Source organism: Lacerta agilis, chromosome 5 (genome assembly GCF_009819535.1).
Source record: "Lacerta agilis isolate rLacAgi1 chromosome 5, rLacAgi1.pri, whole genome shotgun sequence".
NCBI lineage: Eukaryota > Metazoa > Chordata > Lepidosauria > Squamata > Lacertidae > Lacerta > Lacerta agilis.
In genome coordinates this window covers 46,641,861-46,654,029 of record NC_046316.1, presented here as the reverse complement: position 1 = coordinate 46,654,029, position 12,169 = coordinate 46,641,861, and the positions used below count along the sequence as shown (strand labels likewise).

Genomic DNA, 12,169 nt, shown 5'->3' with positions numbered 1-12,169 from the left:
TTATAATTCTATTTAATTGAGAGTGATGGCTGAGATAGTTGCTTATCTAATTCTCCCTAATTGTAATGTTTTTATAGTTGTCTAATAGAATTTTTTATGACCATTGTTTCCTTGGTTCCAAGAATATTTGAAATATGCTTATCAATTTAAGTTGTCTTAGGAGAGAATCCTATCAGATACCTTCATATTTCTAATTTTGGGACATTGTTCGCTTACAACACATACAAAGCTGGGAGTACTGTAGTTTGAGCTGAGTTTCTACAGGCTTGTTTGAGATACAGCAGAATACTATTAGATTTTCATTGATTTCTGCTGGAGATAAATTATTTAAGGAATGGAGAAGTTTGCTTGGATATTGTCAGCACTTCATTTAGTCCATATATCAGGTGCTGAAACTTGACCTATTTTGTTATATGAACCTTCACTTGTGCAGTGCCGGGCCTTTTTGGTAATGTTTATAGTGCCTATATTCTGAGAACACTGGAATTTTTGTCCTTTCCATGTTTTTGAAAGCTCATATTGTAGTGCACCTGATACCTTGTTACTGCTTCAAGGAGATGTTTCTATTGCAAGTAATTTGTATATGAATCTGATAATACACATGCTTTTTGAAATTGTTTTATATGTGTGTTTATGTTTGTGTGTGTGTGTGTGTGTGTATACACAAACACACCTATATTTAACCCCAGCTAAAACCATATAGATCAGTTCACACAGTCAATTTCTCCTATATTTGAGTACCCCTGTGGTGGATGGGGAGTATTAATGTGAATCAGGCTTGGAAACCGCTGGTAGCCATTCCATTATAATCAAGTGTGCACAGGTTTTGTCTAGAGATATTGGTTGTGCCATCAGCTGTAGTCGTCAGCACCCTATCAATATTTCTCAAGGAAAAGGGGGAAGCATGCACTGTTGGGTGCTGCTGCTAGAAAGTGCTCTGTGCACCTTGGGACAGTGATGCGAAAGTGATCCCTGCCTGACCTTTCCTGAAGGATTGAGTGCCACTGCCTGCAAGTGCTGTGAGTGTGTTCAGGCAGCTGTGTCCAATATTCACTCCTCCTTAGGAGCAGAAAATGCCTAGAAGCCAGGAATGGGCTTGCTAATTTGGCCTTCTGTGCTCAAGGCTCATTGGTCACCTTGGTCATACAGCTGTGCATTTCACCTTGGGTGGTGGCTAGAGCATTTGCTGAAGCATGTTATTGTGACTGCAGTGTTTTCAGCTGCCATATTCACTGAAAAAACTACAACCCAGTTTATATTCCACGAAAGCACATGTGTGACCAAGGAAGAGCCTGGAATGCTTGCATGCAGAAGATACTTACTGTGTGAATGGGTTCTAAGTTTCATTGATTATATAAACTTGCAGCCATGTTTCTATTTTATGTAAGGAAATACACATTCTGTATATTAATATAATACAGGAATGGGTTAAATGTTTTTGTCAATTTCTTACAGGCCTCAAATTATAATAATGGCCTTGTAAGCAGAATATTTGATTTACACATGATGATAGAATTATTGTTGCATAAAATTTAAAGTAACCTTGTATATAATGGCGAGATTTAAAAAAAAAACTTTAAAAAAGCATTTGGTTATTTCAAATAACTAGCCTTTTAATCACATCCAATAGGGTATGTGTAATTTTATCAATGGTAATTATGGGCAACTTGTACAGGGATGGCTTTGCAGATTGGCATGCATATTCCAGAAACAACTACCGTATATCGCGGCGTATAAGGCGACTCGGCGTATAAGACGACCCCCCAACTTTTAATGTGAAAAAACAGAGTTTGGGGTATACTCACCCAGCCCGGGATCCATGGCTGCTGAGGCGGCGGCAGCGGCGGGGAGAGCGTCCCCCGCGCCACACAGGAGATTTCCGCGCTTGCCGCCCAAGCGCACAGCGGCCCCCATGGCTGCTGAGGCGGCGGCAGCGACGAGAAGCTCCCCGTCGGCGCAAAGGAGGCCTCCGCGCTTCCCGCTGAAGCGCAGGACGGCCTCCACGGCTGCTGAGGCGTCGGCAGCGACGCCTGGGGCAGCGACGAGAAGCTCCCCGTCGCTGCAAAGGAGGCCTCCGCGCTTCCCGCTGAAGCGCAGGACGGCCTCCACGGCTGCTGAGGCGTCGGCAGCGACGCCTGGGGCAGCGGGGAGAAGCTCCCCGTCGCCGCAAAGGAGGCCTCCGCGCTTCCTGCTGAAGCGCAGGACGGCCTCCACGGCTGCTGAGGCGTCGGCAGCGACGCCTGGGGCAGTGGGGAGAACCTCCCCGCCGCGCTTGCCGCCCACGCCCAGCCCGGGCTCCATGGCGGCTGAGGCAGCGGTTGCGGCTGGAGCGCCGGGGAGAGGCTCCATGCAGCCAGTGGCGGGGCGGAACTCCGGGTCATGATGTTGCCGGCGTACAAGACGACCACCGACTTCAGAGAAGATTTTTCGGGCTTAAAAAGTCGTCTTATACGCCGCGATATACGGTAAGCCAAGTGCTTGAAACCAGTGAGCCAGACCAGCACTCAGGGATGCACAAAGTAGCAAGTGAAGAAAAACATGATTGTTCCCTCTCTCTCTCTCTCTCTCTCTGTCTGTGTGTGTGTGTGTGTGTGTGTGTTGGGGTCCAGAATCTTAAGGGCAATAGCTATTGATTAGAACTTTATATTGTGTTTGTCCCAATAGAGAACTAGTACTGCTATATTAATAACTGTTCCCACCACCTGTAAAATTGTACTGTCTAGAAGTTTAAATATAAAAAACACAGTGCAGTTTTATTTAAGATAAGTAAAAAGAAAATATGTTTTAATTTCTAGGGTTGCTATAGTTGTTGAGCGATTTTTCGATTGACTTGCCTAAGATCCATATTCCACCTTTGAAATCTCAGTAATGTCTGGGAAAATCCAGACATATGGCAGCCCTAATTAACTTTACCTATTACCGGTATATCAGGGATGGGGAAACTGTGTTCTGCCAGATATTGTTGAATTCCTACTCCTAACATCCTTTGCCATGGTCCAAACTGACTGAATGCCACAGCTTTTTCTTTAGTAGTGTCCAGTGGAGTTACAACTTCTAACTCGTTAAAGCAGGTTAACCCTGCCAGGCTGCCCAGTTTGACAACCAAGGCCATTTCCCCCAGCTGGTGGACAGCGTTTAATCCTGTACAGCCAAGGAACAGGTTTTAAACACACACACAACCGGGCATCAGCCGATAAGCAGGGGTTAAACTCTGCTCAGTTTGGCAGAATTCCATGCAGATGCGTGCTAAAACAAATATTTGTTCCTTTTAGTAGGGAATTCTGATGCAAACTCATTCCTTTTTCATGATGAGGTTTGCATTGAAATCTTGATTAAATGATGTGCTTTCAAACAAATGAAGGGCTTGCTAAAAAGAAAGGCCCTGCCCACCTGTCCCGTCCAGTGATCTAGCTGGCTTTTAATATATTCCTATCTGTTGAACCATGGACACCGTAAGAATTTCTGTAGTATTCCATAATTTCCAGAACCATTTATATATTTTGCTTGCTGAGCTGCTTTGGTGCATTGGTACCCACAATGAGCCCTCAGAGGCAGTTTGGAAATTCATTACAAGTTTTCTTGAAAGAGTAATTCTGTTTTGATACTTTGCAATAGTCTTCTGTTTAAGTGATTTTTTTTTATTTCATTAGTCGTTCACCGGCAGTACTAAACTTCTGTCAAAAATAATTGCTTATCTGTCTTTATTCATCCTTTGCGACTGCAGCTGTCTCAATGCAGTACTGATTTGACAATTGACTTATCTTTTTTCTTTGCACCAGCTTCATGAGATCAGTATCTTTCTATTGCCTATATGTAATTGTTGAAATTTACCTTTGGATAAATGGCCAGTAAAGTATCATCAGGCACATAAAAAGCAAAATATTATTCTGTGGAAATATTTATGATTGACCAACCAGACCATTTTTTCCAGCTTGTAAAGTAAATATTTTGAATAATTTTTTTCTCACACAAAAACAAATATTTACCGTTTGCAGGCCTTTGTCAGTATAGTATATGTCAGGAGGCTGCCCTCGCAAGCGGGCAAGGAGTTGCCAGGGCTTTCTCAGTATCGTCAACCCCCGCCTCCGTTGCTGAGTAATTCCTCCTCTTCCAGTGAGGAAGGCAGCAGACCCTCTAGTGGGGAGGGAGAGTTGGGATCAGGAAGTTGGAGTCAGGGCTCTGACAGGGGAGAAGAGCCCTCGCACCAGGCAGGGGCTGGAAAAGAGGCACCTCTTCAGTCTCCCCACTTGCGCAGGGGGGAAAGGCGCAGGGGAGGGAGGCGGGGGTTCCGCATTCTGCGCCTTTTATGCTGGGCAAAGAACCGGAAGGGGCCATTCCCGGACTCTGCCGAAGGATGAGCTGGACGTCTTTTTGGTAGCTGCACTGTATATATTTGCACAATAAAGAAACTTAGTTTAGAAGCTTCTGCATCAGCCTTGTTACTCATGAGCAGCCGCTGAACAGCCTTACAGTATAGTAAAAAGATGCAATACTATTCACTTCTCAAAGTATTCTATGCTAATGCTATACAGTGGTACCCCGCAAGACGAATGCCTCGCACAACGGAAAACTCGCAAAACAAAAGGGTTTTGCGAGTTTTTAGTTGACTCGCGAGACGAATTCGTCTATGCCTGTTTTTCGCAAGACGAATTCGTCTGGCAAGGTACCACTGTAAGCCGGCTTACCTTTTCGCTCCGGTCGGGAGGGGTGTTGTCCGCGTCCGCCATTTTGGATCGACTGTGCATGCCTGCGCATGTCCAGACATGCGCAGTCGATCCAAAATGGCGGACGCGGACAATACCCCTCCCGACCGGAGCGAAAAGGTAAGCCTTTACAGCACAAACGCGGTGCCGCGGGGCTCCGTTGCCGGTCGGGAGTGGGCCGTGGGATCGAGCCCGCCATCGGGCGCGATCCCACGGCCCCCTCCCGACCCACCTGGAGCCGTGTGGCGCCGCGTTTTAAGACTGCAACGATCGCTGCAGTCTTAAAACGCGGTGCCGCGGAGCACCGTTGCCGGTCGGGAGGGGGCCGTGGGATCGCGCCCGATGGCGGGCACGATCCCACGGCCCCCTCCTTCCCTTCCGGAGCCGCGCGACGCCGCGTTTTAAGACTGCAGCGAGCGAACAGCAGCGCAGTTGTTCGCTCACTGCAGTCTTAAAACACGGTGCTGCGTGGCTCCAGTGCCGGTCGGGAGGGGCCCCCGGACTTTCCCCCCATAGGAACGCATTAATTAAATTTTAATGCGTTCCTATGGGAAAAGGTGCCTCGCAAGACGAAATTTCCGCAAGACGAAGAGTCTTGCGGAACGAATTAATTTCGTCTTGCGAGGCACCACTGTACATGGTAAGTCTCTTCTAAGGGTGCTGCCTTGTTGATTTCACCCATAGGATCAATTCCTTTTATATGGGAGTGGTGGGGAAATGAGACAGCATGCAGACAATATATGAGTTTATTTACTATAACCAGGGCTGTCTCGTCATAGATGCTGGGTGGCACGGCGCACCCCCGCGAGCCCGCCGGCATACCGAGTGCCTGCTCCCCAACCCGCCCCTGCGCCGGCGGGCGAGCTACAAGCTGGCCGCCCTCCGGAGCCCCAGCTGGAGCGCTGGGAAGGGCGCGCAAAGCCCCTTGCTGCTACAGCGCCACGCCCCTCACCCCCCGCTCGCCCACCCCCCCTCCCGAGGGGCGGCCAGCGCAGGAGGGAGGCGAGCGGAGAGGCAGCACGTCGGGGGCGGAGAGGGATCGTTGCGCCACGGCGGCCGATCCCTTTAAGACGGCCCTGACTATAACTAAGGTTTCAAATAGGGTCACAAATGATACACTGGCGGTGTATTTTAATTTAAGCATTGGTAATTCTTTTGGATTGATTACTGCCACATGCTCTATTGCTCTTGAAAATTATATAGAAGCTTCATATGCTTCAAAATACTGCTACCTGCCTCAGGAGCATAGCTGTCAACCTTCCCCCCTTTTTTTGCAGGAAATTCCCCTATCAGTAGTCTAGGGTAATTTCCCGCAAAAAAAAGGGAAGGTTGACAGCTATGCTCAGGAGAGGAAATGTAACTTCAGCATTCTTTAATGCTTTACAATGGTATCTTGTCATATTTCAGATATTATGCAAAGTGTTGATTTTGATTTATACATTATTTGGGTCCAATGCATATTTGGGCTTATTGTCACTTCAGCTCCTCCACTTAATCAGAAATTGTTTTTTTATTATTATACCAGCTGCCACCAGACTAAATCTTGATTCTTAACACCATCATTCTTTACAGCTTTTTTGTTCCTCTGCTACCATTTATTTCACACCTTTATTCGTTTTACACATAGCATATCTAGGTATTGGCATGGAACAAAGAGATGAAGGAGTTATACTTAAAAGTTCAAGATAAATAATACAATGTATTAAAGATGATTTATAATATAATGTGTATACTTACAGGTTGACCCCTTTACTCTTCACCAGCTTCCAGCCACTGCTGCCACCACATCTGTCTTCCTTCTGTCTCTTCTTATCCATGCTCATCTTCTTCATAGTGTTCCAAATGGAATTCCAAATGCTCTTTGGCCATATAATTATGGACCAATTTGTTTGAAAGGGATGTGCACTAAATGATCATTGGTTGTATTTATATGCCACACTAAACATGGTTTTAACATGGCTTGCAGGAATAAATGGCATGCTTCCCTGTCTCTTTCTCCTTGCATGTGACTGAGACAAGGGTTTGGAAGTCTCTGTGTTTGGTTACTCATGGTTTTTGTTGTTGCATGGACCAACAGTTATAATTAACTGTGGTTAGTTTAAACCAAGCTGTATTCAAACTTTGGTTTCTAATGGCTTGTTTAACTAAGCATTGATAATATTAATTCTGAGTCTAAACCATAATTCTGAGTCTGGACAACATGGCAAGTAGGGGTTAACCAAAAGCAGAAGTGAGAGATTTTGAATGACTCCCAGCAATATAGGACGGTTTTTGTAACAGAGCCTAAGGCACACTGTGGTTGTTCCTGTTCATGCACATCACACTAAACCATATTTTAGCAGGACACATGATAATGGCCATTGAAAATAGGTCAATTCTAAGACCCCCCCTCCTTAGTTTATTCCACAACACACCCATTTGTAGGGGACTCGATGCATAATAGAACTGCTCAGATATTTTTACACCTTTTATTTTAATATTTTATTTTATTATATTTTTATTATTGCATTACAATTCACTTTAGGGCAAGCAGTTGAGAAATATTAACGAGGAATGTAGGAGATATTTTATGTCAATTAAGTTTGTGTTTTTGAAACACATTTTTACTCGAGCTAAATATATATTTATATACTGTATAGGTATGTTCTTAAGGAGAGGAAAATACATGGGTTTATAAGGCTAATTATTCCTGGTTTATTCTTTTGTAGGTTAACTGAACCTTCTGGATATTTAACAGATGGACCAATAAATTATAAATACAAAACTAAATGTACATGGTTAATTGAAGGATAGTAAGTATATATTTTGCATTAATGTCTTCTGGCAAACCAAGGCTGGGGATTTGGTGGCCCTCCAGATGTTGTTGGACTCCCATAAGTACCAGCCTGCATGGCCAGTTGTAAGGGATGATGGGATTTGTAATTGAACAACATCTGGAGGACTGCAGGTTCTCCAACACTGTAATAAACTAGGCTTTTAACTTCAGAGCATAGTTTTATGCAAAGAGTATATTGTTCTGTGTAACATTTCCCCATGATAAACAATTACTAATGATGCTCTAACGTTTCACTATCTCCTGGTGAATTTCCAAATCAAGACACTTCCTGTCCCAGCTTAATTTCGGAAATGGGAATAGGGAAGCTTTGCATTGAAAGTTGAATCAGAAATGCATCATGGGCCAGGAGGACTTAACACTAATGTTTGTTGCATGTCTGGGTCCAGCTTCAAGTATGAATGCCATGCCCGCCTCAGGCTTACCTAGCAGCAGAGGCTGGGTAGTCACCTGTCGTGTTAAATTTCTCTCAGTTCCCCACAGTTTCTGAAATAGATGCTGTGTTGAGTGTTGTGGGGAATTTTAACATAGTGGGCAGTTTCCTATACCAGGCTGCCGCCACCATGCAATCCTGCAGCTAGAGAACAGGTGGTTGAGAGAGCAAAACAGGTGTAAGTACCAGTGTGCCAGGCCAAGGATGCCGGGTACTGGTGCCAGCTCCATGCATATCCTTAATCTGCAAATGGCTTTTATTGATTTAACAGCTTCCGAACCACAGTTAATGGATGTGTTGCACTTGAAATATACCATGCACTGAAATTAATATGCTTAAAGATGGAAAATTATACCTGTTGCAATAACTGATTACTCATTTCTAATACTTCTGATTTCTGTTTTGCACGTGCATTTCTCTAGCTTGTTTCAGCAATCCTAGACCCGTTTCAGTATGCCATGGTTTTATGGGAACAAGCCTTTTGCCCCTACACTTCCTCTTTGTTCTCTCCAGTGTGGTGTAGTGGTTAAGAGTGGTAGACTCGTTATCTGGGGAACCGGGTTCGCGTCTCCACTCCTCCACATGCAGCTGCTGGGTGACCTTCGGCTAGTCACACTTCTCTGAAGTCTCTCAGCCCCACTCACCTCACAGAATGTTTGTTGTGGGGGAGGAAGGGAAAGGAGAATGTTAGCTGCTTTGAGACTCCTTCGGGTAGTGAAAAGCGGGATATCAAATCCAAACTCTTCTCTTCTTCTTCTCCCCATACATTCTCTGCTTGAAATTTGAACCTAGTTACCTGAGAGTAAGCCCCACTGATATCTGTGAGCCCCACTGATATCTGTGAGTAGTCATGTATACAATTTTATTATTAGTTTCTTAAATAATAGTTTCCCATAATGTCTGAACTGGGAAGCTATGGTTTTAGGTTTCTCCCTCAGCTGTGGATTCATATCCACATTTGGAGAGGGTCTTTGAACCACAGCTAACCAGTTCATGGAAAACTGTGGTTTAAAAAACTAAAATAGCATTTCTGAAGCTAGTTGCAGAAAGTTGAGAAAAAGAGAAACGGGAAGATGGTCATGCTAAGTTGCCCCCAACATGGGGGTGGGCTGGTCTGTTGCACATGCATGATGTCACATACGTACTGCCCCCCAACCTGGCCAGGCTAACTTGGCTGGACAGTTCCCCACTCCCTCCATCACCAGCCACCCCTTTTTTTTTGTTCGCTGCCGCAAGGTAGAGGCCACCTCGGCAAGGCCTCCTCCTCCTCCTTGAGGCCCGTCAAGATCACCAGGCACCTTCCCCCAGGCAATCGTGAAAGGGATGTGTTAGACTTTGCACTGGTGCATCCCTGGTGGAGATCGCCAGAATGCTTTCCTGGTAGGCTCCCTGGAAATACTGAAAGGGACACGCCAGCTCAAAGACATTTCACGCTGGCATGTCCCTGGTGGAGATTGACAGAGCGCTTTCCTGGGATGCACCCTGGCTTGTCAAAGGGATGCGCCAGTGCAAAGACACTTTGCCCTGGCATGTTCTTTTGAGTAGTGCTGTGGGATGGGGGCGGGGGGGGGCTCCTCGATAATATGGGGGCTGGTCTCCTGCCCCCCCATGGCACCCCTGTGGGAGGACGACATATAGCTGCACAGCTTGTTCCCAGGTTGATTTACTGCAAGCTTAAGATAGTGAACTAACAGCATTTTCTTACATACTTGTAAGTAAGATAGGTGATTACTGTTAATCAGTATGTAAATATAATAATTTGCGGGTTATTGATTTGTTTTTGTTTTTATGTATTTTGTGTTTTTTATCTTGTATTTTTATGTTCTGAACCACCCTAAGATTTACAGATGACAGACAGTATACAAATTTAATAAATAATAATAATTAATAACAGTAACGCTGCTGTACATACAAAACTGTTGATTTCATGCACAGTTATAAGTACAAAGGCTTACAGTTGCATTTGAAAATAACACTTGCCTTTTTCATGCTACTTATTGCATGCTTATATTTATTTACATTGTATTATCAACTATTTCTGAACAGACTATTGCTAACGTTCTTGCTGTTTTTTCTTCTCTTCTAGTCCTAATTCAGTTTTAAGACTAAGATTTAATCATTTTGCCACAGAATGTAGTTGGGATCATATGTATGTTTACGATGGAGATTCAATATATGCACCTTTAATAGCAGTATTTAGGTAAGTACTTTAGTTTAATAGCTTCTATTACAATTTTATGAAAATCTTTGTGTTAATGGAAATGTAGCATTACAATTGAAATTTGCTGTAGGACAGGTGGGTGTGGCTTGGCCAAAATGGCCTTGCAGGCCAAATGTGGAACACTGCTGGGTCCAATTAGGCCTGTGGGCTAGTGGTTCCCTACCATGGATTGGCATGTTCAGTTTTTAATCAGTCCTTGAGTGAACCCATGTTGTTTTTTAAAAATATTTTTATTAAAGATTTTCTTGATTTACAGAGGTAATGCAATGTCTCTCTCGTATTTTCCCATATAACATTTTTACAAATCGGTTGTTGTTGTTGAGACATTAGGGAGAGAAGGGGGAGAGAGGTGGGTGGGATGGGGAGATGGGTGGGGTAGGGTGACGATGTTTCTGTTTTACTTAATATGTGTAGGGTATGGTGTCAGTGTTGTCTGTGCAGGTTCTCTGTTGTTCGCTTGTGCTCCTTTGGTGGTGAGAGAGGTCGGGGTTGGCGTGGGGCGTGATTGTTCTTTTGTGGTTGGCTGTGGTGTTCTTTGGTCTCCTGTGTGAGTGGGGTGGGTGTTTATGGTCAGGGTAGCCATATTGATTTGTATGCTGTTGGTAGATTTTTGTCATTATCTTGTTGGGCTGTGTGTGTGATGAAGGGGGACCATACCAGGGTGAAGGTGTCTTCTTCCGTTTGTCCCCGTGTCAGTTTCAGCTTACTGGTTAGTTTTTCTAATAGGGCTGTTTCCCATACTACCTGGTACCATTGGTCCATGCTTATTCCTGACAGGTCTTTCCAGTGTCTGGTTATGACGTTTCTGGCTGCTGAGAGTAGATGGGTTATGAGTTCTTTGTGGTGTACATGGGCATTATTGTCTTGGAAGATGTTTAGTAAGACCAATTCTGGGGTGATTTCTAGCACTTGCTTGGTTATCTTGCATATTTCTCGTGTGATTGTTGTCCAGAATGTTTGGATTTTGGGGCACTCCCACCACATGTGGAGCTTTGTGCCTGTGGTGTTGCATCCTCTCCAGCATTTTGGTGAGGTTCCTGGGCGTATTAACGCTAGTTTTCTTGGTGTTAGGTACCACCTGTGCGTTAGTTTCAGGGCGAGTTATTTTCTTTTCATTGATATGGATTTAAAGGGAGGTTTGGACCACATTTTGGTCCATTGGATGGGGTTGATTTTGTAACGTATGTCGTCCTCCCATTGTTTTTTGATTGCGTCTAGGGAGTTTGTGGGATTTTGGAGTAGTAGTTTGTATATTGCGGATATCATCCCTTTGCCGTGTCCCTTTGTCATTAGGATGAGGTTTTCAAAGGCTGTCAGAGGTCTAGTTGCTGCTGTTTTTACTGCTGGATTGTTTAAGAGGGCATGTAGTTGGTGTTGTGCTAACCAGGATATTTGGGTGTCTTCTAGTTTGTCCTGTATTTCCTGTATTGACAAAGGTTTGTTGTCTTTATAAAAGTCTGTTAGACGATATAGGCCTTTGGCTTGCCAGGTTTTTATTTGGAGGTGTTGTGATGCATGATGGAATGATGAGTGGTAGGCCAAGGGAGTTAGTGGGGACAGGGTTGGGGATAGTTTTCCTGTTTCCGTTTTCCATGCTTTGAACATGGTTTGTGTGTACCTGTTGAGTGTTGTGGGGATTTTTCTTAGTTTGTTTGGGAGAAGTGGGTATGCTATGGTGCTTATATTTTCAATTGTGTCCCTCTCCAAGTGTATCCATTGTTTTGTCTCGTCTTCTAGTATATATGGGATTATATGTTGTATTTGGTTGGCACTGTAGTATGCTTCTATGTTGGGGAGTCCCCATCCTCCTTCTGCGGTGGGAAGGTGTAGGTATTTGGTGTATATTCTTGGTTTTTTGCGTGAGAAGATAAAGGAGTGTAGTCTTTGCCATCTGCAGAGTTGGGTTGGGGGAATCCACATTGGGAGGGTTTAGAACAAGTAGGTTTGTTTTGGGAGGGTGATCATTTTGATTGTGGCTA

General features: G+C 44.4%; 1 protein-coding gene across 4 annotated transcripts in view; it reads left to right on the top strand.

Moving 5' to 3' along the window:
• The window catches only part of ATRNL1 (attractin like 1), a 505,113-nt gene that overhangs the window by 44,372 nt on the left and 448,572 nt on the right, over positions 1 to 12,169 (top strand). For 3 of the 4 annotated variants that reach the window (XM_033149570.1, XM_033149569.1, XM_033149572.1), the window contains exons 2-3: positions 7,412 to 7,495; positions 10,056 to 10,169. In XM_033149570.1, the coding sequence (XP_033005461.1) occupies positions 7,412 to 7,495; positions 10,056 to 10,169 (198 nt within the window). The remainder of the gene's footprint in view (positions 1 to 7,411; positions 7,496 to 10,055; positions 10,170 to 12,169) is intronic. The other variant, XM_033149571.1, reaches the window with a different exon arrangement.